This window comes from Pezoporus flaviventris, unplaced genomic scaffold (genome assembly GCF_033815535.1).
Source record: "Pezoporus flaviventris isolate CSIRO_AGI_PZ_B2104156 unplaced genomic scaffold, CSIRO_AGI_Pfla_v1 ptg000035l, whole genome shotgun sequence".
Lineage (NCBI taxonomy): Eukaryota > Metazoa > Chordata > Aves > Psittaciformes > Psittacidae > Pezoporus > Pezoporus flaviventris.
The window spans coordinates 11544053-11570984 of NW_026892583.1; the positions used below are offsets into that span (position 1 = coordinate 11544053).

At 43.9% G+C, this 26932-nt stretch overlaps 1 protein-coding gene and 1 long non-coding RNA gene across 4 annotated transcripts; one reads left to right on the top strand and one right to left on the bottom strand.

The window, feature by feature from the left end:
- The first annotated feature begins 374 nt into the window (after positions 1–374).
- Positions 375–14323, top strand: CGRRF1 (cell growth regulator with ring finger domain 1). Of its 3 annotated transcripts, none has more exons than XM_061462567.1 (6): positions 375–496; positions 6665–6804; positions 8074–8251; positions 8440–8587; positions 11725–11832; positions 13311–14323. In XM_061462567.1, exons 2-6 carry the CDS (start codon positions 6726–6728, stop codon positions 13617–13619), a joined length of 822 nt encoding a protein of 273 aa, XP_061318551.1. In that variant the 5' UTR covers positions 375–496; positions 6665–6725; the 3' UTR covers positions 13620–14323. The 3 variants fall into 3 exon arrangements, with proteins under 3 accessions (XP_061318551.1, XP_061318550.1, XP_061318549.1); XM_061462566.1 differs by lacking the exon at positions 375–496 and adding an exon at positions 1394–1527; XM_061462565.1 differs by lacking the exon at positions 375–496 and adding an exon at positions 1515–1637.
- A 513-nt stretch (positions 14324–14836) lies between these two features.
- On the bottom strand, positions 14837–26932 carry LOC133273895 (uncharacterized). Its single transcript, XR_009744954.1, has 2 exons — positions 26812–26932; positions 14837–14963 (listed from the first exon to the last, which is right to left on the bottom strand). It is a non-coding gene; the product is annotated as an uncharacterized LOC133273895 (long non-coding RNA).

The window sequence follows — 26932 nt, forward strand, 5'->3', positions numbered from 1 at the left end:
GGGTAGCGGGAAGGCTCACGTGCCGCGGCGCCACGTGATGCCCTCGGCCTCGCACCCTGCTGTGCCCTGCCCTGTTGCCCGTGACGGCTAGGCTCTGCCCTCCCAGGAGTCATGGCAGTGGGGCGGGGGCGGTGCGCGGCCGTTTCTTCTGGGGTGGTACGGTCCGGTCTGAGCTCAGGGGGAGCGGGGTTGGGGTGGGGACGGTTGTTTGTCAGCGGTTGATGGCCCTTAGGGGGACAAGGGGTGGCTGTTTAAGTCCTGATCCGCTGAGGATCCCCCTTGTGCTGAGGCCGGGCTGGGGTATCAGCCTGCCGGCAGGGTCAGCACCAGGCCCGGGGAGGATGACCACACTTCAACTAGGCTGTTAAGTAACAGTAACTTTGCATACTTTACTAAAACACCAGAGAACGCACACACAAAAACGCCTACTAAAAAGCCTCAGCTAGAATGTCTCTCTCATTAAATACCAGAAAATTCAAGCACAAGGCAGAAATCAGTAAGTTCTGCTGCTTGTGGCGCTTCTTGTTTGTACAAGTGGAGTGTAGTAAACCAGGGTTTGGAGCTCATGAATCACAAATACGAGAGTTGAGCACGAGGCAGACACTTCCCTAATAGGCTGTTGGTGGAGGGCTGTTGTGGTGCTGGGGTAAACGTCTGGCCTTTTTCGTGCTGCTGGGAATTTCAGCTACTGTAACAGAAATCTGAAGAGGACTTTTGACTAGGGCATGTAGGGAGAATGGCTTTAAACTGACAGAGGCAAGATTTAGATTAAAGTAGTTCTTCCACCTGAGGGTGGTGAGGCCCTGGCACAGGGTGCCCAGAGAAGCTGTGGCTGCCCCGTCCCTGTCAACATTCAAGGCCAGGTTGGACCAGGCTTGGAGCAACCTGGTCTAGTGGAAGGTGTCCCTGCCCATGGCAGCACTTGAAACTGTATGAGCTTTAAGGTCCCTCTAAACCAAACCATTCTGTATTAGTGGCAATCCTGTATCAGTGAGAATTGAGAGTATGGTTGCTTGGCTCATTCAAAGAGAATGAAAATGTAGTCAATACTTCACATGTCCAACACAACCTCTTGATAATTAACGACTTAAACGCTAGCTCTACAAGATACAATTGCACATTTTCAGCGAGTGTTTCAGCATTTGGCACTACCCCATCCTCACGCAGATCAGTTTGCAAGCCCGGGCTTGCCGCGTTAAGGCCTGAGGCGATTAAGGTGGTGGTACCGGACGGCGCATAGGCGTTTTCTTGTTCTTTTAACGCTTTGAGCCACCGCAGGCAGGGAACGCCGGCAGGGGCCTGCAGCACCGCCCATCTCCGGGCAAGATGAGAGCAACGGCTTCCCTCCGCCACTGCGCATGCGCTTGACTCCCGAGCCGGAGAGGGCTGTTGTGAGGTGGGCGCGTCGGCCCGGCCTGTCCCCATGGCCGCTGTGTTTCTTGTCACCCTCTACGAGTACTCGCCGCTCTTTTACATCACCGTGGTGTTCGTCTGCTTCCTGGTCACCAGCGGCCTGGTGCTGGCATGGTGAGTCGGCGGGGCGGCCGGCAGTGGCGGTCCCTATGGGGCCGCTCCTGCCTGTGGATACCGGTCTGGGGCGATGGGCTTTGGCTGCGGAGGTCTGTCCGCGTATTGAGGTGGCAAGGCGTAGGAGGCGGGTAATAGGAGCTGGTACCCCTTGGGGAATGAGCTCCAGGATGTGGGGTGTCTGTGGGGTGCCACAGCGTCGGGTCTAGCAGTGGGGATGGGTGTGTGGGGCTTAGCAGAGGTTGGGGAGTGGGGCTGTGTTGAAGGAGGGATGATAAGGAGGGCTAGTACTGACCATAGGGGAAGAAGAGGGGCTGCTCGGGCAGAAGAAGAGAATGAGAGCTGTCAGGAAACACGGTGGCCAGGAGAGGGCCTGACCCTGAGCGTGGGGGTGGGGTCAGGGAGAGTTCCTTCAGGGGAAAAGTTTGGCAGTCTTGGAGATAACCATATCAAATCTTGATGGTAAATAAAATTTTGATATTGAGTAAGATGACTAGTGTCAGGCCGAGTAGCAGCTAAATCTGACAGGCTTTAAGGCAGGGTTGGTACTGAGGTATGAGAGTACCCAGGACTGCTGATGGGGCACCAGCCTGTTCTGCTGCTGGAACTTGGAGAAGGGGGTGTTTAAGGTGAACGTAACAGGGTGCTGGGATTGAGATGAGGAGGAGCCTTAAATAACTGATCTGCTAAAGTATATAAAGGGGCCAGGAGTGGAAGACCTTCTACTTGTGTTTGCGAGGATTCAGCAAAGATGTCACTGCTGCCTTTTTCAGAAGCAGGTCCCTGCATGTCTGTCATAGATAGCACTGTTCTGTCTGTTTTCCTGCCAACTGGGGAGCATCTATGGATGTAAATACTGATACTTGCCAGTGCAGGGCATTGATTAGCAATCAAAATATTTTGTGTAGGAACTGTGGATATGCTACACTTCTGGGGCTTCTGGAGAGAATAAAATTGGGTTATTTCATTTCCTCCCATTAGCTCAACATTAATATTTGTAGTGCTGTGTTTCAGTGTTTTCCATCCATTGTCTCTCTTTGAATTACAGATGTTTTAGCTGTAGCTATTTGTTCTTTTGGCAGCTTACAAATACTCTGCTTGACTTTTCCTTCAGTGTAAAGCCTTTCCCTTTTTTATATCACTTTTTTCGCTACCATTGGCTCAAACATTCCTTTCAGTGGGAATAAAGTGTATCTTTTGATCTGTCAGATACGTTTGGTGGGAAGTTTTTGTTCCTCTTTTGCATTGCCTCCCCTAGTGGTCGGCAAGTGGTAGTGAAGGCAACTGGTCTTTTGTTATTTTTTTTGCTGGACGAAATTCCACCCCATTATTTATTTGGAGAAAAAGTTAAAGCATTTCATAATGCTCTCTCTGTGTCCTACTGCACACTCATGGTATTACATTGCAATTTACTTCACTTTTTTGCTTCATCAGTTCTTCAAAAATATTATCTTTACCAAAAAATCATACTGAATCATGATTTAAATAAGCCTCCTGCATATATATCCCAAACCAATGATCCGTTTATCAATTTAATATTTTTTTAATAGAAACACAGAATCATTTTGGTTGGAAAAGACCTTTAAGATCGTTGAGTCCAGCCATTAACCCAGCACTGCCAAATCCATTGCAGTGGACTTTCAGTGAACAGTGCCATTCATGATAAGCTGTATCTGGTCTCCTCTGTTTTCTGGTGCAGATGAGGCTGTTGGGAATATTCCTACCCCTGTTTAAGAAAGAAGCTGCCAGCACTCTATTTCCCTATATGAAGGAAAACAGTGTGTGGAATTAAATGTGATGGCTGAGAACCTGCTTCAAACACAGAATCAGCTAAGTTGGAAAAGACCTTTAAGATCATCAAGTCCAACTATTACCCTAGGGCTGCCACGACCACCACTAAACCTTATCACTGCAGGCCTGCTTTGCAATTCTCTACTGTAAAATGTTGGAAGGTCCTTACATCTGATCCTTACATGTGTCCATTGATGCATTTTGGGCCAGAGGGTGTGCAGAGGACTGTCCAGAGGCATTTTTATTTCCAGATCAGAGATTCTAGGTGTATCTACACTAGGTATTACTGCAATTCATGTAAATATATACAAACTGTCTACAAACTAGTTTGTTAAGGAACTGTTAGTCGAATAGAACTAGCAGTCAGGAGCTCAGCACATACTTACCTGTGAATATGTAGCCAGTTGCTCAGAGGTGATTGCTGCTGCCTTTGACCTTACCACAGCCATATGACCAATAGCCTCGAAGCAACTTCAGTGTGTGTGTGTAGTTGCAGTCATTTTTTAAGTGCTCTGGAACTTACTTGTGAAAACAACTTGATTCTTTATTTGCTACAGCGAGTACTATAAATGCATATGGTGTGATATAATACATAGTATATTGTTGCAATGACATTTTTTCCCCCATCATTTCAGCATCAATTGTCAGTTTGTTTTACAGATACATTTGTGGTGGTGTCAGTCAGCCTGAAAACCACCAGCTGCTTAGGAATGTTGATGGTTTTATTTGCAAAATTCTGCACTGATTTGATGAGCGGCTGTTTTTACGGCCAGGTCTGGGTACCTGTGGCTTTGCTCAGAGTCTGAGTAGGTTACTGCACAGGTAACCTACCTACAGCAGTAACCTAGAACCAGTCCAATAGATCCTCTGGGTATATAGGAATTATATGGAATTTAAATTAGCTGAGTACAGTCCTGTGCGTCATCTTTTAGCTGTAGATGAATTATAAGGAGGAACTGGAGGCTCAGCACTTGTTTGAAGTCCAGACTGGTCTTTGGGGAAATTAACCCATGAACAAAACTGTTGGAAGCTCCTGCCTTTTATAAACTAACATTGTTCTGAAGAAATGAATTTTCCTCTATACCAACTAACGATCCTGGCTGAGAGACCAGGATCACAAAATGAAAACTATATTCATCCTTCATATGCTGAATACTACCTTAAAAATTTTACAGCAACACTGTACCTTATTGTTGAACAGAGAGGCCTTTCTGCCTTCAGCTGCTGCTAAAACTGTACTAGAGGCTCTTTTCTATGGCTGCTTTTCATGGTGATTATCCTGTTGCTTTTGACCAGCGAAGAAAGTTTCCAAAGAACAGGGGTTTTACTTCAGAATCAGCCAGATGGTATAAAACAGGAGGCATCTTTATGTGCAGTAGGAGAGATTAGCTCCACTGAGTTTTGGATATTGAATAAGTGAAACAGCTGCTGCACCTGGTTTCTTTGTAAGATGTTTAACTGGTGTTTTTCATTACAGCCCCAGGGAAGTCAGCGTGGCTGGTTTTACTTACATCAGAGAGATTTGACCCTCCATGTGCCCAAACCGAGTATGGCTGAGTGCCCCATATTATATCATTGAAGAAATGCAAACGTTGCTATCATAGTCTAGCAAAACAAAGGCATTTCTCAAAGATGGAGTAATCAGTATAGAGCATTTTCTGCCAGCCCAGTCTCTTTTCTCTGTGTTGTATCTGTGACACTCTGGCACACAAGATGTTAAATGGTAAAGGCAAATATTTGTTAGACTGCCAGGAACAGGTTCTTGCTATTGAGAATGGATTTGAAAATTTTTTTCCCTGAAGTAGTTTCCTCAACTTGAAAATCACTTTTGACTGATGTTTTTCCCAGTTAGTCTTACAAAGGCACCTCTCTGACATGAATCAATAGAAAAGAGCCCAGTGTCAGTAAAAGCTTTGCTTTTCGTCTGCTTTTGATGCACAGGAGTTGGAAAAGATTTTAAAACCAGGGAAAATTAGTAGTTAAGCACAGAATTGTCTGTTTGGCTCAGAGCTGTATTGTACACAAAATTACTTTAGCAGTTTCAAACTGATTAAATTCAAGTTGGTAGTGCCCTTTTCAGCTTGAGTTATTGATATAAGACCCATCTTACTGTAATAGCTGCTATTTCAGTATACTGAATGGCAACAGTTGATGCGGAGAAGAACTGGTGCTTTGTGCCGTTTGGTGTTTTCCAGCACCCAATATTCTGATGGCTGCCTAAACCAAAATTCAGAGCCATTCAACAGGCTGTCATGTCAATAGTACATGTGGCAGCAACAAAAGCACAAATTCAGGGAAGTACAGCCTGAGCTAATAAATAACTTTTCTGAAATGCATTGACAAAACCCTCCCACAGCCTCTCCCTGTTACCTTACTAATGAAACAGGACTGGATTAATGCAATTAAGGAATCTCTTTAGTAATCTTTTTATAGCATATCTGGGACAGTTTCTCTAATCAACTTTTGGTTATTGAAAGTTATTTCTAAGAATTATATTTAGCCACATGTAAAAAGAAGTCTGTTATAGAGCTTGTTTTCTAGATCCTGACCTTATGTAATGGTTCTTTTAGAAGCCCCAGGTAATACAGAAATCTTGGGGGTTTTAATTTGTGTCAAAAATCATCGTCCCAAAATATTCTTCCTCACTTTCTTTGATTTTTTTTTTTTTTTTTTAATTTATTTTTATTCTAAGGGTGTTTAAACTTTGAAACCTTTTCTTCATTATCCTTTTAGGGTAAGAATACCACTTGGGATAGTGTGCTAGGTTTGGCTTTGAAGGGGTTGTAGAGTCTCAGCTTTGATTTAGCTATTTTGCACTTGGTTTCTTGCTCAAAGTAGAGGCTTTATGGCCTTTGATTCAGTATCAGCATATTGTAATTGAGGTTTACATGGGAAATCGGGATCTCCATCTTGTTGGCTGTAGCTACAGCTAGAGAAATATCTTAGAGCTGAATGATTTACTCTTCCGTTTGAGCACCCAATAGATTAAGGTTGTTCCATCTTTGCAAGCAGTGTTTTTTTTGGCGGGGATCCTGTAAAAGGATGTGCAAGAATGTCAACTGCGAGAAAGTACTGGCTAACCGTTTACCACTAGAGGGCATTGACCATTCTCATTTATTTTACTCCCTTTGTGGAGAGGCAAGAGTAAAGTATTCCCCTTTTAGAGATCTTTTGTATCACTGTGAAGACTCCTACCTTCTGCCACGGAAAACTGAAGTCAGATTGGCAGCCTGTGTTATGTTTGCATCCTGGCAGATGTTGTGCTGCTTGCTATTTAGAGTGAAGAAAAATTCAAGTGTGTCAACCCTAATACTTAACCCACTTGTTCTTGTTTTGTGTCTCATAGGTCTGGTTTGGGTGTTCCTGTTATTCTGAGAAACTCAGAAGAAACAGAATCCAGTGCAAGAATGTTGAAAAAGCAGATGAGACAAGTGAAGAATCCTTTTGGGTTAGAAATCCTTCATCCTGCTACAGCTTCTGTAACAAGTTAGTGGATTTTTGATGTGCTTGATTTTTGTCAGTTTGGGTTCCTGAACTTAGTGCTTTCTGTTTTCTTGCTCTCTGCTTTTTTCTTTATCAAAATTCCTCAGAAACATGCTTCTGTTCATCATTACAACAGAAATAATGTTTACACCATTTATAAATGTGGTGGTTTTAAAAGTAAAATTTTGGGCTATTTAAACAGAGTTTAATTCTTATTAATGAAACACTTTCTGCTGTAACAGATTTCTAAGTAGCAAAAACATTTGTAGATTACAAAAACGCCTGCAGTAACTGGTAAACTTTACAGAAGTGAAGAACTGTATAGATTTTATTACAGAATATATGCCAACCACTGAAGTCTAAATCCCAGTCTCCAGTGGAAGTGCACTACTTTACTTTAAAAATAGATCTCCTCTTTCTATCTGTGTCTCAGCGGAAACTGAATTTAAATATCTGTTTGGATCACAGTTCAAGGTAGTTCCTAACATCCATGAAATGGCTCACATAGGAAGTGAAATTCATGCCCTTCTGCATCTCACTGGGGAGTAGTAAACAAGGCTGACTTGCATTGGCATCTTCTGCCATCACAGATGTGGAGCCTTCCTATGAATGAGAAAAGGGCTGCAGCAGTTTCACCCCTCTGTCTACATTAAAAAAGCCCAACAAACCCCAAACAAGAAATCCAGCAATGTAGTCTTCAGGTAACTTGGGTTTTTCAAGAGGTTTGGACATTTGAATTTTGTGGGACTTTTCAAGAGCTCTGCTGCTGTTTGTGCAGTAAGTGATTAGAAGTTAATGAGTTGGGTGTTTGATTTTTATAAAAGAAATGAAGCACACAGATCCTCTGTTTATCCTCCCTCTGTACGATCAAAAGGGCCTTATTATTTGAGACCACAGAGTGTTGTAGGCTGGTGATCCAATTAATACCATTATCTAAGGAGGGAATGGACTTTGGACTAGGGGTTGTACTCATGGGTCTGCCAGTGAGTGTGTATAATGTTACCAGAAGTTAACATTTATCCTTCACAAAATGCATGTGCTACTTTTGTTAGCTTAATCAGCCATTTTGTTTCCTTGCACCCACTTCCACATCTCCATTGACTTTCATAGCACTAAACCTGGTCTGAATTCTGAGAAGATTAGATTATAATGATAAAAGTCTGGGATGCTGAAGTTGTTTTCTGCTTGCTGCCCTGTAAGAACCTACACTTAGCAATTCCAGAATTCCTGCACATAGGTGGGTTAATGAAATCCTTATCTTCTTTCTACAAGAGGGTATAATACTGACACCAGACTGTCTGGAAGAGTGTATTCTTACATGCTACTGGGGCTGCAGTGTTCAAAAACTCCACAAAGCATTGCAGAAACATGTCTACTGCTTCAGAATAAAGACTCCTCAGGCATTAGAGGATGCTCTGTACAGCGAATACCTCTATCGACAACAGTACTTGTATCCTTTTTTGCAATTGTTTTGACAAAATGCTGTTTCATTGGCACAGGGAGTGTTAAGACTTGTGAACATTCAGCTGTTCTTGGCACAACATATTTATGAACAAATATGACAAATATTCTTTATGCAAACGTCACATTTGTCTACAATTGCAATAACACTGATTGTTTTCCTTGACACCTACTAAGCATTAAAAAAAATGACAAGGAAGAAAAACTTTGTCAGTTACCAGAAGATGCTCAAGTTGTTGATTTTGGCCCAGTGCCCAGATCTCGCTATCCCTTGGTAGCATTGCTGACGTTAGCAGATGAAGAAGACAGAGAAATATATGATATTGTAAGTAATATAAGAATATATTTTAGGGTCAGTGTGTTTAAGTTCTGAATGTTTCAGGAGATAGGCTTGAATAAAACAATGTCCTTTCTCTGTCCCCTAGAATTTGGTCCCTAGCCTTGTCACCCATGACTCCATGGGAGCATGGCAGAAGTGCAAAGATCATTGCTGTATATAAAATGTGTGTGCCATTCAAAAGATGCTTATGATTTTCACAACGTTTATCTCAGCAAAATTCTCTGTGGTAAACCCTGTAGTGAGATGAACTGGGGTTGTTGTAGGTTAGTAAGCTATTACTCCCATTTTTCTGATCGCATAAACCTGTGGTGGAGTTCTTGCACTGATAAGAGTCTTTTGGATTGCTGTTGGGAAAATGAGAGGATTTTTTTGTGTGTGTGTCTGGCACAGATATGTGAGCTGACTGCTGGCTTGGCTGTTCGGAGCATAGAAGTTACCTTTCTGCCACAGCCCAGTTCTGTAATACAGTACATTGTGTTTCACGGTAGCCAGCTCCAGGGTGTTTACAGGAAGGCATGAAGGTCTTGCAGTGGACTGATACGGGATACTCTGCTCCCCGGAAAGGTCTCCTCCTAATCTCTTAGTTAAAGCAGCTTCAGCTTTGTCACATGCAGTTCAATATCCCTTCTAAACACTAAATTGATTCTTTTTAGAATGATTTGAGACACACTTTTCTCTCCCATCTTTTCATTTGCTTGATAATCTAATATCACTAAGTGCTTGAACGATAATACAAATGAACTAGGAAGCAATTTGCCTAAATCCACTAAACACTTTTGTATACATTCATTTGGAAATTGATTGTGATCACACCAGTGCCTAAGAAATCTGGTTCTTTTCCAAGTGGTGCCTGTCCTTGGCTCCTTGTCACTTAACCTTAGGACTGCCTCCCTCCCTCCTGTCCCCACTTGAGACACTCCCACATGCCCCAGCTATTTTCCATGTGTTTGACATCAGTATGGACCTGAATCTGTAACACCTCTTTTGTTTGTTAACATAGAAGAAAGGGATGAAATGAGAGTGGGGAAGGTATTTTTCCTCTGGTTTTGGGGAAAAGGAACATGACTAGAATCTGTTAATATGGTCAAAGAAGTAACTCTACCTGAACTCCTTGCCAGACAAATGTCAGAATTGCATCTCTTGTTGTAAAAGCAAACTTTTAAAATATAAATACAGTGTGGAAAGGGATCTTTGCCACTGTGACCAGTATGGTATTACTGCATTATTCTCACATCAGTGCATGAAGTACCATCTTTATTTTGTGTGTCTGTGTCCATCACTATGGATGGTGTTCCAGTATCTCTTTTCTGGAGAGACTAATTTTCATCCAAACCATATTTGTGGCTAGATCATACCTATTTGATTTTGTGCCTTAATTTTCCTCTAGCTCCAGAAATTAACATGACCATATGTAAGAGTTACAGAAATTATCTGAAGGCTGGCAGGGGTGAAGTGGAGGAAAGCTTAGATCTCAGGCCTGGGTAGAAAACAGAAGATGGAGAGGTAACTTGATTATGGTGTACAAATACTTACAGAGAGAGAAAATACCTGGTACTGAAGAGGAAGGGGCTCTATAATCAAACAGCATAGCATTTCTACTAGATCATAGTATCACTGTATATGTTCCTGTACTACAGGGTAACAGAGGAATCAATAACTTGAAGATTCAGATGCTTGTATTCAGAAGTGATCCCATTCAGAGTTAAACAGTTTCCTAGGTGTCTGAACAAACTAAGAATTGAGCACGTGTTGTCGTTGAGAAGGCATTTGTGGTGGAATGACATAATACAAATACGCTGCAAACTGTTAACTTTTGAGATCTTACTATCAAAAGACAAAAGCTGTCATTTTAATGCAGATTTAATGGCTTTCAGGTTTGAAAACAAAGCTAGTAGTGGTGTGGGGTTGTTTGTTTTGCAGTGGTTTTGACACATTGTGATTTAGAAAAAAAGACCTTATTGCCAAAGAATAGTAAATTCAGTTAGTATAAATACATATGTGTAGGTACATATATTGAAACTGCATGTAATTGGGCATATGTGGATTTTGAAGTGCAAGTCTGATTTGCCTTTAATTTTCTTGTTTTTTCTTTTTTTTTTAACAAAACAGCTTTTTTCTGTATTTCATTTTTTTTTTTGACAGCTTCTGGGAACTGCAATAATATTGAATTTCACTTTCTTTTTCTCTTATTTTTAGAGGCTGTTATGTAATTTAGGCAGGGTGAGGGGTATTAGGCACAGCATGCAAGCTTGGAGTGCTTTTACTTTCAGAAAAATGATTCTAAAGTCAGTCCACAGGATCCTGTCATAATCCTTTCCAGTGAAATTTTTTCTTTTGCCTACTCGGTTTAGAAGCCGATCAGGGACCCTTCTTAACGCTTTTTAGAGTAAAAAAAAACTGGTCTGTGTTTGTGAGGAAAGTGAGAGAGAGTAGAGAAAACTTTGTCTTTTACATGTTCCCCTCTAATTATGCACTTGGAGCTCAATGGACAGGGTAATTTCTTGTCTTGAAGACAGCCCAGGATGTGGCTGCAGAAGCTGTACGGAACCTAAATTCCTGCACTCACCTGGGGCTCGGTTGCTGTAGGAAACTCCTTGCAGTTTGTCAACTTCTCTCCCATGTAGGAGGAGCTCATCATGAGTTAGTGGAGTGGAAAGAGGAGTGTAGGAGCTGCTTCTTGTGATTGAAATAATTTTTTTCTTCCACGGCACATCTGTGATGGTGTAAGCAGCCCTACCTCAGCTGAGTGAGCACTTACCTTCAGGAGTGCATGTGCTTAGATGCATTTTCAGTGTGGGGTGTGATTGCGTTAGGTGAGAGCAGTCAGAGGTGGTCTCTGCTGTAAGCTGGCCATAATAAGGCTCCATGGAGAGCAAGGGCAGAAAACTGAAGTGCCACAAAGTGCTGTCTTGTGCCATGTCCTGTATGTTTTTTATTTTTTTTTTTTTTTTTTAAGCTGTGTTTGAAGTCAACATTGTTGAAGTCCCCATTGTCTAAGGAAATAAGCAGGTCAGGAGGTTGTAACAAAGTATGCAGTCCTTCAAACCAACTGTTTTATGTGAATCATATAAGGAAAAGGAAAGTTATTAAACATACCTTTTTCTTTTTTTTTTTTTTTGTAGATCTCAATGGTAGCTGTAATTCACATTCCTGATGAGAGCTACAGACTTCCCTGCAGAATACTGTATCAGTATCTACTTCTAGCTCGAGGTCAATACCATGAGCTGAAGGTAAGCCCCATACCGTGTGTTGTTTCATTCGGGTGGCAGTGTTAAGTTTAGCTTACGTAGGCTTTCAGAAGTCTAAATTAGTGTAAGAGTTTTATTGGCAAACAAAGAATTGGATAATAGCTAAAATGATCAGTTAAGTGATTTCAGCAAAAGTTATTGAACAGAAATATTTTATGTGACAATATTAAAGATTTCCTGGAGAAATTACTTGATTCTAATCTAGGCAACCTAGGTCATGTCTGCTTATTAAAACAGTAGGAAGAAATTAACTAGCTGTTGAATGCTTTCTGTCTCCAGAGCATGCTACCTGCTTCCTAGTCTCTCAGAATTTCTCCTGTACTGCCCTTCAGTTGGGAAAGGTGAAGAAGAAATTCTTTTTGGATTGTTTTGTTGTTTTGGGTTTTTTTAATGTATTTTTACTGCAACGCATGCACAAAACTTAGGACAAACACAAAAAAAACACAAATAAAACTTAGACCTAGCACAAATCAGTAAAAATTAAACCAATGGTCTTGTTATTCCAGTCCAGTTTCCCTTATCTATGCTTCCTGTGGGAGCATCTTTCTCCTGTGTCTGTCAGGCAGTTGATGATATGATTCTATGCAATCCACTTTATCACTCATAATAAAAATAATATATGGTATTGATAAGCTAGTAATTAGGCCAACTTAATTCAATTGAGTTGATTAGCATTCATTCAGAAATAGATTTGTCCAAAGACATGTTTGTCCTGGCCATTTTTTGCAGACATATTATCCAGGTAAAATTCCCTGTTGATCCCCTTAAACCTTCTCATTTATTTATAAATAAAAGTTATATATACTCATTTATATAAATATATTCATATTTACATATAAAACACATACAAAGTGTATGGTTTCCATTGTAAATCACACTTCAGCTGAACGGAAATAACTGTGCAGCTGCACACTTTGCAGTTGTGTAGTGTGTTCTCCACAGGCACCTTTGGCTGCATGGTAGTTTACCGGCTTTATTAAGTTATCACACTCAGAAGAATTTGCACTTCACGTAAAATACAACAAAAAGGAGTAGGGGATTGTAATGTGAGCAAGAGTGGGATGGGTTGAGTGAAGTAGATTTAACAGCTAGGTGGATATATTTTGGGTAGGAATGGATAGAAGCGTTGCTCTAGGCACAGAGAACAGTATACCAGAAACAGAAACCCAAGCTGGGTTTCAAAACCTGGACAGTCCTGTTAAAGTTCATGCATGTACATTGATTTTGTTTAGCTGAGATTTGATGACTTATCCTTAATATTTTCCCAGTGTTTTATGTAATCTTATGCTTCTGAACTATCTTTAACTGTCAGGACATGGGGGAAGACTGTCTGGCACTACTTGACCCAGTGGAAACCAGTCAGTCTGACCCAGTGGAGCTTGCATCATGTGTATGTGTATTTTCAGCTATCAGGGGAAAGTTTATTGGCTTCTGAATGTTTGTGTATATGTGTATTTTAGCAACTCTTCATGTCTGCAAATAGTACTGCAGCATCTTCAAGTGACACATCTCCCGGTGAGAGAAGCACTGACAGAAGTTTACTAGAAAGGGCTGGACTGGCTGAAGATGAACCAGAATTGCATGAAGAAAACAGTAAAGACTGTGTTGTTTGCCAGAATGGCACAGTGAACTGGGTACTCCTACCCTGCCGGCACACGTGCTTGTGTGATGGCTGCATCAAATATTTTCAGCAGTGTCCAATGTGTAGGCAGTTTGTTCAAGAATCTTTTCCACTTTGCAGTGAAACAGAGCAAGATGAAAATGAATGAACCCATAGCTTGCAAGATGTTCTCCTAGAAGAGTTTTTTAATATGGAGAAAAATAGAACTGGGTTGTATGCACCAAGATTAAATGTAGAAAACAGACTGTTTATGGGAGGTTACGTAGCATTAACTCATATGGTTTTGCTTTTTGTTGTTAGGTAATTCTCAGTGTCCTCATTTTTCTTCATATGCTCACAGGAACACCATGCTTATCCATGCAGTGTGAACGAGAGAAGTGTGTGGGGTATCTTTGAAGAATGTGATTTCAGTTATAACTTCTTACTAGTTTTTCATGGAGCAGTATTGGAGGCTGTTTTGATTACTAAATCTAGTGCATCTACTAAAAAAAGAGCAAAACTTGCAAGTGCAGTTGCACACAGCTCATTCTATATTTATTGTATTTAAAATACTAGATTGATATATCATTTTAGCTGAGTATAATTTAGAAACGTAGGACTTTACAGAATGTGTCAAATGAAGGAAAGTTATTCTTCATTGTTAAACCCATGTATGTTTATTTTGTAGATGAAGGCTGTATTGTGGCAGGAGCTGGGAGTCAAAGGCATGATTCAGGACACTGTTTCTGGCTGTTTTGAAAGATTTTTGTGTGTGCATGCATGTGTGAGGGACCTGTGTCAAAGTCCATTGTCATGAGTGGAAATATTTTAGTTGATAATTGTTGTCTTGAACTAAACATTGCTGTCACTTTCAAGCCTAGGCTCTGCTAAGTCATAGAATCATAGAATAGTTAGGGTTGGAAGGGACCTTAAGATCATCAAGTTCCAACCCCCCTGCCATGGGCAGGGACACCTCACACTAAACCATGCCACCCAAGGCTTCATCCAACCTGACCTTGAACACTGCCACGGATGGAGCATTCACAACCTCCCTGGGCAACCCATTCCAGTGCCTCACCACCCTAACAGGAAAGAATTTCCTCGTTATATCCAAGGAGGATATCTCATCTTGAGACAGACTTTCCATCTTGTTAGCTATGGCTGTAAGAACTTGTTCTCCATGCAAATGTCAGTTAATTACTCCACAGAGTGGTTACTTGGGCAGTTTTGTGGTGCTATTCTGATACGAGTAGCCTGCTTTGGGGAATTTCCAACTCTTTATTTGTGTTGTCAGCTTAGATGTAACATGAACCATTCACCTTTTTTCAGTAGTCCCAAGGAATTTACTTATTCAAAGAAGCTAAAGAAGAGCAGAAAATTACGTCTTTTTCCCTCCAGTGGTGTATTGTCAAAAGCAATAAAAATGGCTGTTGAGAAGAGAAAGTGTTGTTTTGCTTCTTAAGAGAGTGCTGAATTTTCCTAAAAACAGACAGGCTGGGTTTCACATCTGCTTCTGGAAGACAAAAATGCAAATCCTCATTAGAACCTGTGGAAAATGGGGAGTAGCTGCTTTCTGTCCTCCCTCTTGTTCCTTTGCAGCTTTTCCCCACATCAAATTCCAGCACAGCTGCTCAGTACTGGGGAAAGAAAGCCATGCTCCAAGCTATGCTACAAGTGATTCAGCCTGCAACTCCTCTAACAGTGCTGCTGTACAAGGTACATACAAGTTTTATGTGCTGCACACCTCAAAACCAGGGCAGGAAGCTTCCCCTAAGCAAAGGTATTGCATCTCTCCATTTTTTTTTTTTATTTTTTTTTTTCATTTGCCATGACCCTGCTTCCAAACTCTTGGTAATTGCCTCTGAGGAAAAGATTTAGGTGGTGGTGGAGAGTAATGTTGTAAAGACACGTTGAGGTTGGGAATTGATCTCCAGCATTCAGCAGGCTGTTTGTAAGACACTTTATCTGGTCTACATAAAGTGACCTCCCTTGTCAGGGACAACATGGGAACAAACTGCTGGCCAAATGGGCCTTGTGTTTGCACTGTGGATCAAACAGGGATTAAATACCCAGGTGTCTGTGAGAACTGCTTAGTGCTTGCAGAGAACACATGGTTCTGTGAGGAAATCATGGCAAAGAATGAATGGTGTGTATGCTGCAATTCAGGAAGCTGAGAACAGTGAGAGGAGAGCAGAGGAGAAAGTCATTGCAGAAGGAATGAGTGCTGGTGGCAGCAAGGCCGTACCTCAGATAAGATCACAGCACAGATACGGAGCAACAACAGGGTGATGTAACTCAAGCAGACCCAGAGCTGCCTGTATCAAAAGAGAGTATATTGACTGTATATATCATATGGTGGCTTCACCACTCAGGGTGAATCACATGAGAACTTGTCTTCTGTGTCACTCTAGGCAAGCCTCACTGGATCCCTTGATGCTAGTGAGAATGTGAGCGTGCAAGAATAAGCATGAAAGAATGAGTGGGTAAAATCAGCCTTAAAAATCATAGAATAGTTTGGGTAGGAAGGGACCTTAAAAATCATCCAATTACAACCCCCTGCCATTGGCAGGGACACCTTTCACTAGACCAGGTTGCTCCAAGCCCTGTCCAACCTGGCCTTGAACGCTTCCAGGGATGGGGCAGCTATAAAAACCGTCACCTTCCCTTTCTCTGTGGTCTTGCATAAAGTTTTGTTGGCTTGGTTGCAGCCTACCTGCTGGAGGTAGTTGCCGAGTTTAGCTTCCTTACCCGTGTTATGAGCCTTGCTCTGCCATTAAAGGGGAGCAGTTAACATGATGATGGTGGAAATAATTACTCTTCAGACTTCCCTTCATAGCCATGTGTCACTGCTGTGAATGGAGAGCAGCTGTAAATTGTTCCACGCCTCTGTGGGCTCTCAGAAAAAATAATATAAAGCATATAAAGAGCCTGTGCCATGATAATAACTGTTTCCATACAAACGGCTTGTGCTACCAGCATGTGGAATAGTGTCTGGACAGCTTGTTATTCCAGAGGAGCAGGTTAATGCTGCGCTGGTCCTAACTTTGAGCTGGGCACTGCTTTCTAGTCAGCAGGGACTGGGTTTGTCCACACAGATAATCAAAGAGGTGGTGTTTACTGCTTGACCACAGCAGTGCCCAATGTTCAATCAATTCATTAAAATTTCCCAACAAAACGGTGTGATCCAAGCTTGTGGGCTTGTTTAATCTCAAAGTGAAATGGTATTCAAGTAAAGCCTACAGAGAGTTGCCTGGTCTGCCTCATCCTTCAACAAATCGATGCCAGTATTAAATAAAAACAATGGCAAACAGGATGTAGCTCTGCTGACCTGCGAGGCCATGTATTTACCATTAAGTGTATCCTGGCTTTTCATTTGTTTCATGTTCTTTTAATAGCATTTTCCAGAGATGCTTAGTTACTTTATCAAATCTAACAAGTTTCTTTGCTGGCCCAAATCAAAGGCCTGACGGAGAGTTATAAAAGGTATGGTAGCCCTTCTTCTAGGAAGCCATCTCAAAATACAGATCAGGGAGAAGTAAAAGGACCGGCTCTAAAGCTGCCTTGTGTGTCCAATGGTTGTTTTAAAACAGGGATTCAAGGCTCTAAGAGAGAAATAAAACCTTCCCCTGACCCACAAAAACACAGTATATTGACAGAGGCTGTTCTGCTCTGTCGCCCTGTTGTAATAGAGGTAATATAACATTACTCTCCACTCATTATAGGTGATGGTTATGGATTTGGTAACATCAAGGAACATATGCAGCTGCAGGCAACAAGACTTGCTTCTTTTCGGCAGCATCGGAGCATTACAAATTTGTAATGAGTTTTACTGCAGGAGAGAGGTCGGAGGTACCTTACTGGTTTGGTTCATCAGCTGTAATCAGAGCTGTAGCTTTGAAACGAGTTGATCAAACTAAGTGGTACTAGAGGTGTTCCTTTCCAAATTAGGTTCCTTTCCAAGTGCCAGTGAACTATGGTGTGGACATCTTCCTTTTGCAGAGAAAGTTCCTCTGTGAGGATCTTCCTTCATCCCTGCCTGCCTTCTCCTAGAAGAAGGCAAATGGTAGGAGGGAGACAATTCAGGTCAATTCGTTTTAAGATTGTCTTTCCATTCCCACAAGGGATTCTGAATTCCCATAAGGAGCTTAGAAAACTAGCTAATACCCTGCCCCTTACTCCTTATAGGCTGAAATGGTGCCATTGCCACTGAGGATGATCACTGACCATTAGAGTGCCGAGGCGGGCTGCTGAGCTACCAGCAGCCAACACTGCCATCCTGACACAATGCCATTCCTCATCAGGGAATAATGGAAGGGGGAGTTCAGCATCTCACATTTTGGTGGGTCTGAGCAGATGAGAGCCCATGTTCACGTTTTGTTCAACTTTAAGACAAGCTTCTGTGTGAATCTGATTAAAATAATTCATTTACTTGCTAACATCAAACTTTAAACCTTAAGTATGGTGAAAGGAGCCAGGAATTGGGGTCTGAGTTTCTCCTACTAGTTTGTGCATTGCTCAGTCTCCCCATGCCCCGATGAAGCTCTGTGAGCTGGGCCAGGTGAAGGAGGCTGGGGGGTGACATCTGCAGCTGGGAAGTCTCTGCAGTAAGTCGCCATTTACTCAGTTGTCCTGATCTCCAGAATAAACAAGCACTGGCCTCTGTCACTGCAGTGGACGTGCAGGCCCTGCAAAGGCTGTCCCTGGCATCCTGTATATTTATAGCTCATGTAATTAATGCCAGCAGTAGCTGAATTTTATCTGATACAGCAAAAGTGCTCCTCCAAACTAAGGCATTAGACTTGGTATTGTCTTGCTGGAGTACGCTGGGCAGGAAGGACAAAGAGAAAATCAGGATTAGGGTTATATTTCTGGATAAATTCAGTATTACTACCATTTTAATGTTGCTTTGATAGCATACAGTGATCTTGTAATACACCTGAGCACAGCGATCAGGCCACAGCCAAGCACTGGGGAGTGCTGTGCTTTGCAGGTTCCCCCAGAACCAGCCAGACCCTGCTCCCTGCCTTGCGAACTGCTCTCTGAAGCAGTGCTAACCATGATCCTTATGGATGTTTGCCCAGCCAGTGAGCACAGAGAGGGGCTCAGAAGCTGAGCAGTGTGCAGTCGCTCAGGCAGCTCTGTGCATTGTTTCTGTGTTGCTTTTATTCCCTCGTGTCTGTCAGCAATATGGATCATAGAATCACAGAATCATAGAATCGTTAGGGTTGGAAAGGACCTTTAGATCATCTAGTTCTAACCCCCTGCTGTGGGCAGGGACACCTTACGCTAAACCGTATCACCCAAGGCCTCGTCCAACCTGGCCTTGAACACTGCCAGGGATGGAGCATTCACAACCTCCCTGGGCAACCCATTCCAGCGCCTCACCACCCTAACAGGAAAGAATTTCCTCCTTATATCCAATCTAAACTTCCCCTGTTTAAGTTTTAACCCGTTACCCCTTGTCCTATCACTACAGTCGCTAATGAAGAGTCCCTCCCCAGCATCCCTATAGGCCCCCTTCAGATACTGGAAGGCTGCTATGAGGTCTCCACGCAGCCTTCTCTTCTCCAGGCTGAACAGCTCCAACTTCCTCAGCCTGTCTTCATACAGGAGGTGCTCCAGTCCAGGGTGGAGAGACATGAGCTTGCGGTGCAGCAATGGTTATACTTTAAAAAGGGGCTTCTGCTGGTTTGGTTCCATAAATTTGTAGGAATGTGCAACACCTACATAAAGGGTCTTTTGTCTGGATGCTACTGCTTCTCAGCTGGGAGAGTTCCTTCTTTCATTATGCCTACTCATAATGGGAATGATTTAAAATGGTAAAAATGCCATATGTAAACTTAGTCATAAGACTAGATGAAGTCTTCAGTCTGATGTCAAAAGTAAGCAGCCTCTCTGTTTCTCTGACAGTATTTTGAAAAGCAGTGACTTTATAAATAAATGCTGAGATTACTGAGCCTTCATCAGGGTTCAGAGGAACCCAACATATTCCTTTTAATCCTCCTCCCTTCACATGTGCTCCTCAGCCATACAAAGGGCGATGCTGTGATGTTTGCCATAGTCATGGGTGCCATAGTCATGACAGGAGGCATCACTGCATTTCCATTCTTCAGAAGACTTCTGTACTACCTGTGCTGTGCCCGGTGCTCCTGAGGGTTGAGTGAACCCAAGAACCATCAATCAATTATATGAACAATTAGTTGCTACCTGTGTTTTACAGCCTCAGCCTGTGGCATCCTCATATCAGCAGATTTGTACCTAGAAAGCTTTTCTAGGTCTTAGATGCCTCCTCCAGCTTTTTGTCTTCATCAGATGAGAGGTTTTGGCAGTTCCTAATATTTTTTACTCCCCCATTGCATAGCCACTTCACACTTGGCAGATTTTGAAACAGTAGCTGTAGTCAGGGGACTGGTGAGAAGTCTAATGCACCACTTATCTCCTTCATAGTGCTATTTATTTCAGTGTCTATCAGCTCCTTGTGAGCAATATTTTAACAAACAGGCTAGAGGGAGGATTGCTGACTTGTGAATTACTTTGATAGTTGTTCCTTTTCTTCTTTTTTGTCTTTTAACTCTGCAGATTCTATTGAGTTTGGAGGCAGTGAGACCCCAGAGATCTACGGGGGTCACCATGCATCAATATTCTGTCACCAGAATTGATTGTGAGATACAGAAGTTCTGTTGCATCTTAACTGGTCAAATGCAACACAGACACCATGCTCGAAGCTATTCTATTTGGTCTCCAGTTCCTGAGGGTCCTTAATTTCAAGGATTTCCTTATAGGGAATAGACTGCAAGCCCAAAATGCACCAGCTTGCTGGAAGCCTGGGGTGGGATACTGCTGGCAACAAGGCTGAGGATAATTAAAGGAAGTGGGGAGCTCCGAGGGAGTCAGGCACCGTGTTTGCTCATGCGCTGCTCCGCTTGCCAAGGCTAGCAGACCCCTTTCTATGGGGGCACATTTCATTGATCAAAGTGAGAAGACGGCAGGATTTATGGCATATGACAGTTGAAAAGCAATGCTTTTCACCAGATGCTGCCATACAGGGAGACAAGATTGACAACCCAGCTGCTGCCTTGCTTTTAAAAGTCAGCTTCTTCCTAGGTGGTCAGTACCAGACCCTGGCTGGACTCCTCTCCTGAATAACACAAGAAGTTTTGCTATAGCACCAAAAGAAAGATGTTTGCAGGAGGTGGTGGATTCACATTTAAGAATGGCTATAGCTTTTCCAGTCTTTCAATCTTTAAGTATCTTCCCAGAGACATAAAAAAATGTGTAAGTAAGTCTTCCAACTCCAGTTTTCCCTTTCAGTGCCAACTTCTTAACAAAAGTGTTCATCGAGTCCAACAGCATTTAACACTCTACCATTCATACTGGAGTACTGCATCCAGCTCTAAGGCCCTCAGCATAAGAAGTACATGGAACTGTTGGAGTGAGTCCAGAGGAGGGCATGAAGATGCTCAGAGGGCTGGAGCATCTCTGCTATGGAGACAGGTCAAGAGAGCTGGGTTTGTTCAGCCTGGAGAAGAGAAGGCTTCGGGGAGACCTTAGGGCAGTTTCCAGTACCTAAAGGGGCCAACAGGAAAGCTGAAGAGGGACTTTTGACAAGGGCTTGTAGTAATAGGACAAGAGGCAATGGCTTTAAACTGATGGAGGGGAAATCTAGACTAGGTATTAGAAGTTCGTCCCTGTGAGAGTGGTGAGGCTCTGGCACAGGTTGCCCAGAGAAGCTGTGGCCGCCCCATCCCTGGCAGTGTTCAAGGCCAGGTTGGATGGGGCTTGGAGCAACCTGGTCTAGTAGAAGGTGTCCCTGCCCATGACAGTGGGGTTGGAACTGGATGAGCTTTAAGGTCCTTTCCATTCCATGGTCCCAAACCATTCTAGGATTAAGAAACCATTTGCTTTTCTCCTGTCCTAAAAAAGGTATTTGATAATATAAAGGACTCTTGGCCCTATGACATGGTTTGATGAGGTCATTTATATCCTTCATTTTAGCAACATCTGCCTTGATGTTCTCTCAGTCTAACTGCTGGGTCTACTTGCAGCAACCCACTAGACACTTATTTCACAGAACCACATGAACTCAGAAATTTGCAGGCTTTGCCAAGCTATACCCTCAGCTTTACTTTGCTGGGCTTCATTTTGCTGGGTGTGACAGGCAGCTTAGCAATGTGCAGATTGCTCTGCAATTCATCCTGCTTCTGCTTCCAATGACTGCAGCCAGGTGAGACCTCTGCAATGCAGGGCCCCACTAGCCCCCCTCTGGATACATCTGCTGTAGCTAACTGGAAGAAGTAGATCTCCAGTAGGCCACATTTTCAATAATGAACTTAAATGTTCCTGGTTGCTGCATATTAAGTGTTCATTCTTCGAAGATTCCCATAAAATCAATGTCCTCCAGCACAGCCCATATTTCCCTTGTCCCATGTAGCCTGAAGGCTGCTGTAAGAGGTAGTGGCAACAGAATGGTGGCTGGATACTGGTGAAGTTGGGGACAATCACAGGAGGTGTGGCAGCTTGTAAAGCTTTTCCCTGGAGCCAGCAACCAGTTCTAACCACAGCCATCTACACTGGAACATGATCTCATGTGTTAACTATGTGGTCGTCTCTGCTGCAGGGAGCAGGACCAATCCATACAAGGGAAAGGCAAACACAAAGATGTATCTGCTGACTTTTGATCAATGATGTCTTGTTTCTCTGAATGAGCTCCTTAAAGCACAAGAGTAGGAATGATTTTCAGGTTTTTGCACATCTCTTATTTGGAGCGACACAATCCTTTGTAACAGGATTTGGAGATGGGCCCTGGTCTGACCCCACCTGCAAAAATCTGATCTCAGAAGGTGGTTTGATTCCCTTTTTGCATCTTCTCATTTCCATGAGAATCTTCTTTTCTTCTTTTCTCACCTTTTGCAGAGAAACTTGTTGATATCCATGAAGACAGGAGTGGTGGTTTTGGAGCACTTGGGCAGAGATGCCACAGTTCCCCACTTCCCATGCCATGTTCCTCAGGGAAGCCATGATCACCACTGTGCTCTGCTGGGTGGTGGCTGGAGCTTAGCTGGGAGAGCTGAGTTTGGTATATATGGAGCAACATTACATGTTTATTTATTCCCTGATCTCAAGGAAACATATAAAAGAAGCAATTTAAGCACCTGGCAAAGTGTTGTACAACTGGCCTGGTTCATCAGGGTATTGGGGCTGGTATCCAGTTTACTTCTAGCCTTTCATAGATGAGCTAGCCTTCATTGATGGAGCTCTCCTGAGGACTCTGAGAAGCAACCTCCATAACCAGGCAAGCAGGCAGCATCCTGGGCAAGCAAGTGGTCTGAGATGTGGTGGGATGGAGAGAGACATGAAGGCGGTGTGCAGGGCATGGCTGAGACTGAATGCCCTCTGCCAAACCCACCCTACCTCCTCAGCATGTTGTGCCTTTCTCATCAGCTTACTCAGTTTCCATGGCTTATCTCTGTCTTGTTGCTTCTTGCAATGTCTTCAGAGGACACAGGCAAAATGTAGAATACCCCATAGATGTGTCTCAGTGAATCATCTGTGACTGCCCCATCCCTGGCAGTGTTCAAGGCCAGGTTGGATGGGGCTTGGAGCAACCTGGTCTAGCAGAAGGCATCCCTGCCCATGGCAGGGGGTTGGAACTGGATGAGCTTTAAAGTCTCTTCCAAACCAAACCATTCTATGATACTGTGGTCTCTATTTACATCTATTCTAGCTGTATGCACACAGGCTTGCTATGTCTGTGCAGCCCTAGATGTTATTTCTGCAAGTCCGGCTGAAAGCTGCATGTTTGGAGCCAGGAGCAGGAGGATCAACGAGAGCTCTTTCCCCCTGTGTTTGCCTTTCATGCTTGGATCCCCTGCCATTTGGTCAGGTGAGAGTGTGAAGGTTTTCCTCCACCCAAAACCTTGGCTACATCTAAACCCTCACCCAGCCTGGCAACTCTTCCACTCTCCTTTAGGGAAATTCTCCTTCAATTACTATCATTTTGTCAGCACTGGGCATGCTTCATTATTAAGCAGAAAAACTGCCCTAGTATCAGTGCCGCTGACATGTGTCTTGAGTTGTAACCAGGCTTCCAAAGAGAATTGCTTGAGAAGGGGTAGTTAGGGAAGCAATTTCCTCAATGGTGCGTGCTAATGCACATCTCCAAGCCTGCCTTGGAGCTGCTGGAGCCAGGGAGTCAAGCAGCTCTGTTGAATGGTGTCTCCTTGGGGATCAGTGTCTTGTTTCATCAGGGCCATCTGCTTGCTACACAGACTCAGTCAGCTCCAAGTCCTACAACGAGCTGCTTTCATTGCTGGCTGGAAATGGTTTGAAAAATCTGGGTGTTGTAGGTAAACATGACGTGAGGCTATGGGATATAGCCATCCAGGGAGTTATCTCACCAGCAGGCATTTACAGGGTGTTAGCACGGATGAAGAGGGGCCCACAGCCACTGAGGCATCTTGCTGCAGATCCACCCGAGGTGTGAGCCGTAGCTGTGGGATGACTGGCCAGAGGGGCTGGGATGGGACATGTGTGCTGCACAAACCTCATAACCAGGCTGCCCCAACGGGCCAGCAGGACTTGGGTCAGGCTTTGCCCTCAACACACACACATCATTCGCATCCCCTTCTTCCTCAGCTCCTCTTTGTCACCAATTCTCTGCACATCACTAGGCACGAGAGCAGCCTATGGTACTTTAGCCAGGGGTGGCTTTTTGAGAACCATTAGTTAAGCTGATTTATTCTGTTGCCTCTGTGTCCCCAGGGTACCTGCAAAACAGCTCACCAAGAGCACAGAGAGCTGGAGAGGCAGGTGCCAGTGTGCTCACAGCACAACAGTGTTTTCAGAACTGAAGCAGGGTCTCCTCAAAGCAACCCCTTGACAGTGGCTAAACAAATATAATGTGAGCCGCGCTTCCCATGCTAACCAGTATTTCCCAATGCTTTCACTAGCACCCAGATGCTGGCACTTCTTCTCTTTCCCCTTCAGATGCAGACCAATCCCCTGCTGTAGCTCAAGCTGGAGGGTTAAATGCGCTCTTCTTCCCAGCCCTCATCTTCCATCACTGCCTCCTGCGGCAGGCAGGTCAGTGCATACTTCTCTTGGAAGGACTTGGGGTGCAACACCTAACCTACCGCTAACTCGAGAAGGAATGGTTGTACATCCAGGCTGAGAGCTGATCCCCATGCCAGCGTCATGCATTAAAGGCTGGAAGATGTGCATTTCACTCCCTACCCCAGAACGATGCCAGCAGAGTGTGGTGCATGTAGATGAGGTATTCCAGGCCTGGGATTGTCTTTTATTTTCTCCCAGGCAGGATAGATCTGTGACCTCTCATGGTGAGTTCAGACCCAAGGTCCTCCCTGAACCCGAGACTGGGCACACGACTGTGAGTATAATAAATACATATTTTTAATGCTGCTGCATTTAATTTGGAAATATGTAGGTTTTCTTGTTTAACTTTTTTGTGATTTTTTTATTTGTGTTTGCTTTTGGTAGGGCTTATTTGCATGAATAATACAGCTCCCCTTCACTGCCCAAGGTGAGGAAAATGCTAGCATCGTAGTGCCCAACTCCCTCACCTTGTTTAGGAACAAATGGAAGGATGTTTACTTACCTCAGCCTGCCTACTGTGATATTTTCACTAATATTTGGGTTTCATGAGCTAGGAAATCTGGGCCATTGTATGCCGGTGGATGTACTCATCCTTTCTTCAGCTAAATGTGCTATCGGATAGCTTCCACAGAGATGAGCAACTGCTTCCTTTGAACTCATGAACCATCAAGATTCTCTAATTTGCTTAGACCACCTGCTTGGCTGATATCACCACAGGCCTCTTGTTTTCTCTCTCAAGTGGTAAACAGAAACGTAGAGCATGCCTAAATGTTGCTGTACAAGCTGCCCTGGCATGCTGGCAGTGGAGGCAGGCCAGATCATGCCATCAGTTCTGCCTTGGCCAAATAATGACAGCCCGGACACTGCAAACCCCACTAACAGCCTCTGCTTTTTACCCTGGGACTTCCAGCCCTGCAGAAATGCTCTAGCTGGATCTATGAAGATCCCAAGGTTCCCCAGGAGTTGCCATATCAAATAGAATTATCCTGCTTTTCCACTGCCTCGTGTTTGTGCGGAGCTAGGGCGTCTCTGCCCCTAGGACACAACATCTGCACATGGGGTCCTCCATCCTTGGGGAAGGGAATTGACCGTGGAGGTGGTGATGGGCACCTCTGCCCCAGCATATGAGCCCTGGGAAAGAAGATTTGCTTCCAGCCAGCTTGGAACCCTTGGGTCACATTGATCTGCATGTGCGCCCACCCCACAATGCACCTACGGATGCAGCTGGGGATGCGGAAGGGTGTTTCTTCCATGGGTCGCAGATACATTATTTGTAATTACCATAGAAACCTCCAAACATCACAGCGTATGCTGTTACATCAGTATCTCACTCCTCCACATCTGCTTCCTGGGGACGTTAAAGGGGAAAGAGGTACTGTGGGGTCCTGAGTGGTGGATGATTACTTTGGGGTCTGTTATCAGGCAGCTGTCAATGTCTCCAAGGGCACAGGACAGACTCTGTGCCTTCAGTCCTTTTACTCTCGCTCATTCATGACTTCTGCATGTGGAGGGACACCACATCTCACCAATCCACGTGGCCTTGCAGAGGGCTGCATTTAATGTTTGATCCCTAAATACTCTGCTGTTACCACTTTGGATGTGCAAAATGCAAAACCTGAGAGGCGTTATCGGCAAAGCAAGCTTGGCAACTCTTAAATTAGCAACGTGCAAGTGCACGGAGTTCTGCCCAGAGCTCCTTGTGCTGTTTACACCGATAGTTTAACAAGCCTCGCTCCACATTCCCATGCCAGACGCGCACACACAGATGGTGTATCCTCGCAGCTCGGCGGGCTGTCCCTCAGACACCCGGACAGCGGGAGGACTGTCAGCACCGAGGTGAGGGGAAAGGGGCTCTTTGATGGACCATTTATTTGGATGGAGCTGGAGGATGAGGCAGATGGTTGGGTTTGTTGGCAGGGAACTCCGCTCCTGTTTGTTTAATTAGTCACCAGACATACTGAAAGCTAAAGCGTGTAATGTGCAAACTCTTAAGCAGGGCGAGATGGACCACTTGCGCTTGATGTACGGGAAGCAACTTGGTGATCCTCGTCCTGCGGTCCTGCTGTGGGGGGGACGCTCCTGCGCACGGGACTGGGTATTCCTGGTGCTTCAGGCAGCCTTTATCTTTTCCCCAAAAAAAGTAATAGGTTCAGCCATGTGTGTTGATTTTTTGAGCCAAAGGAGGCCCAAATTCAGAGTTTTCCTCTCTCCAGCACCCACACATGGCTGTTTTTGGGGAATGGCATCACCACTGGGGAGGTTCAGCCCCTGGTTTCCCACAGTCACATCCCACGTACCTCCTTCACCACCTCCTGACTCCTCTTACCTCCGAGCTTCCCTGTCCACAACACAACAGGTACCAGGAAATGC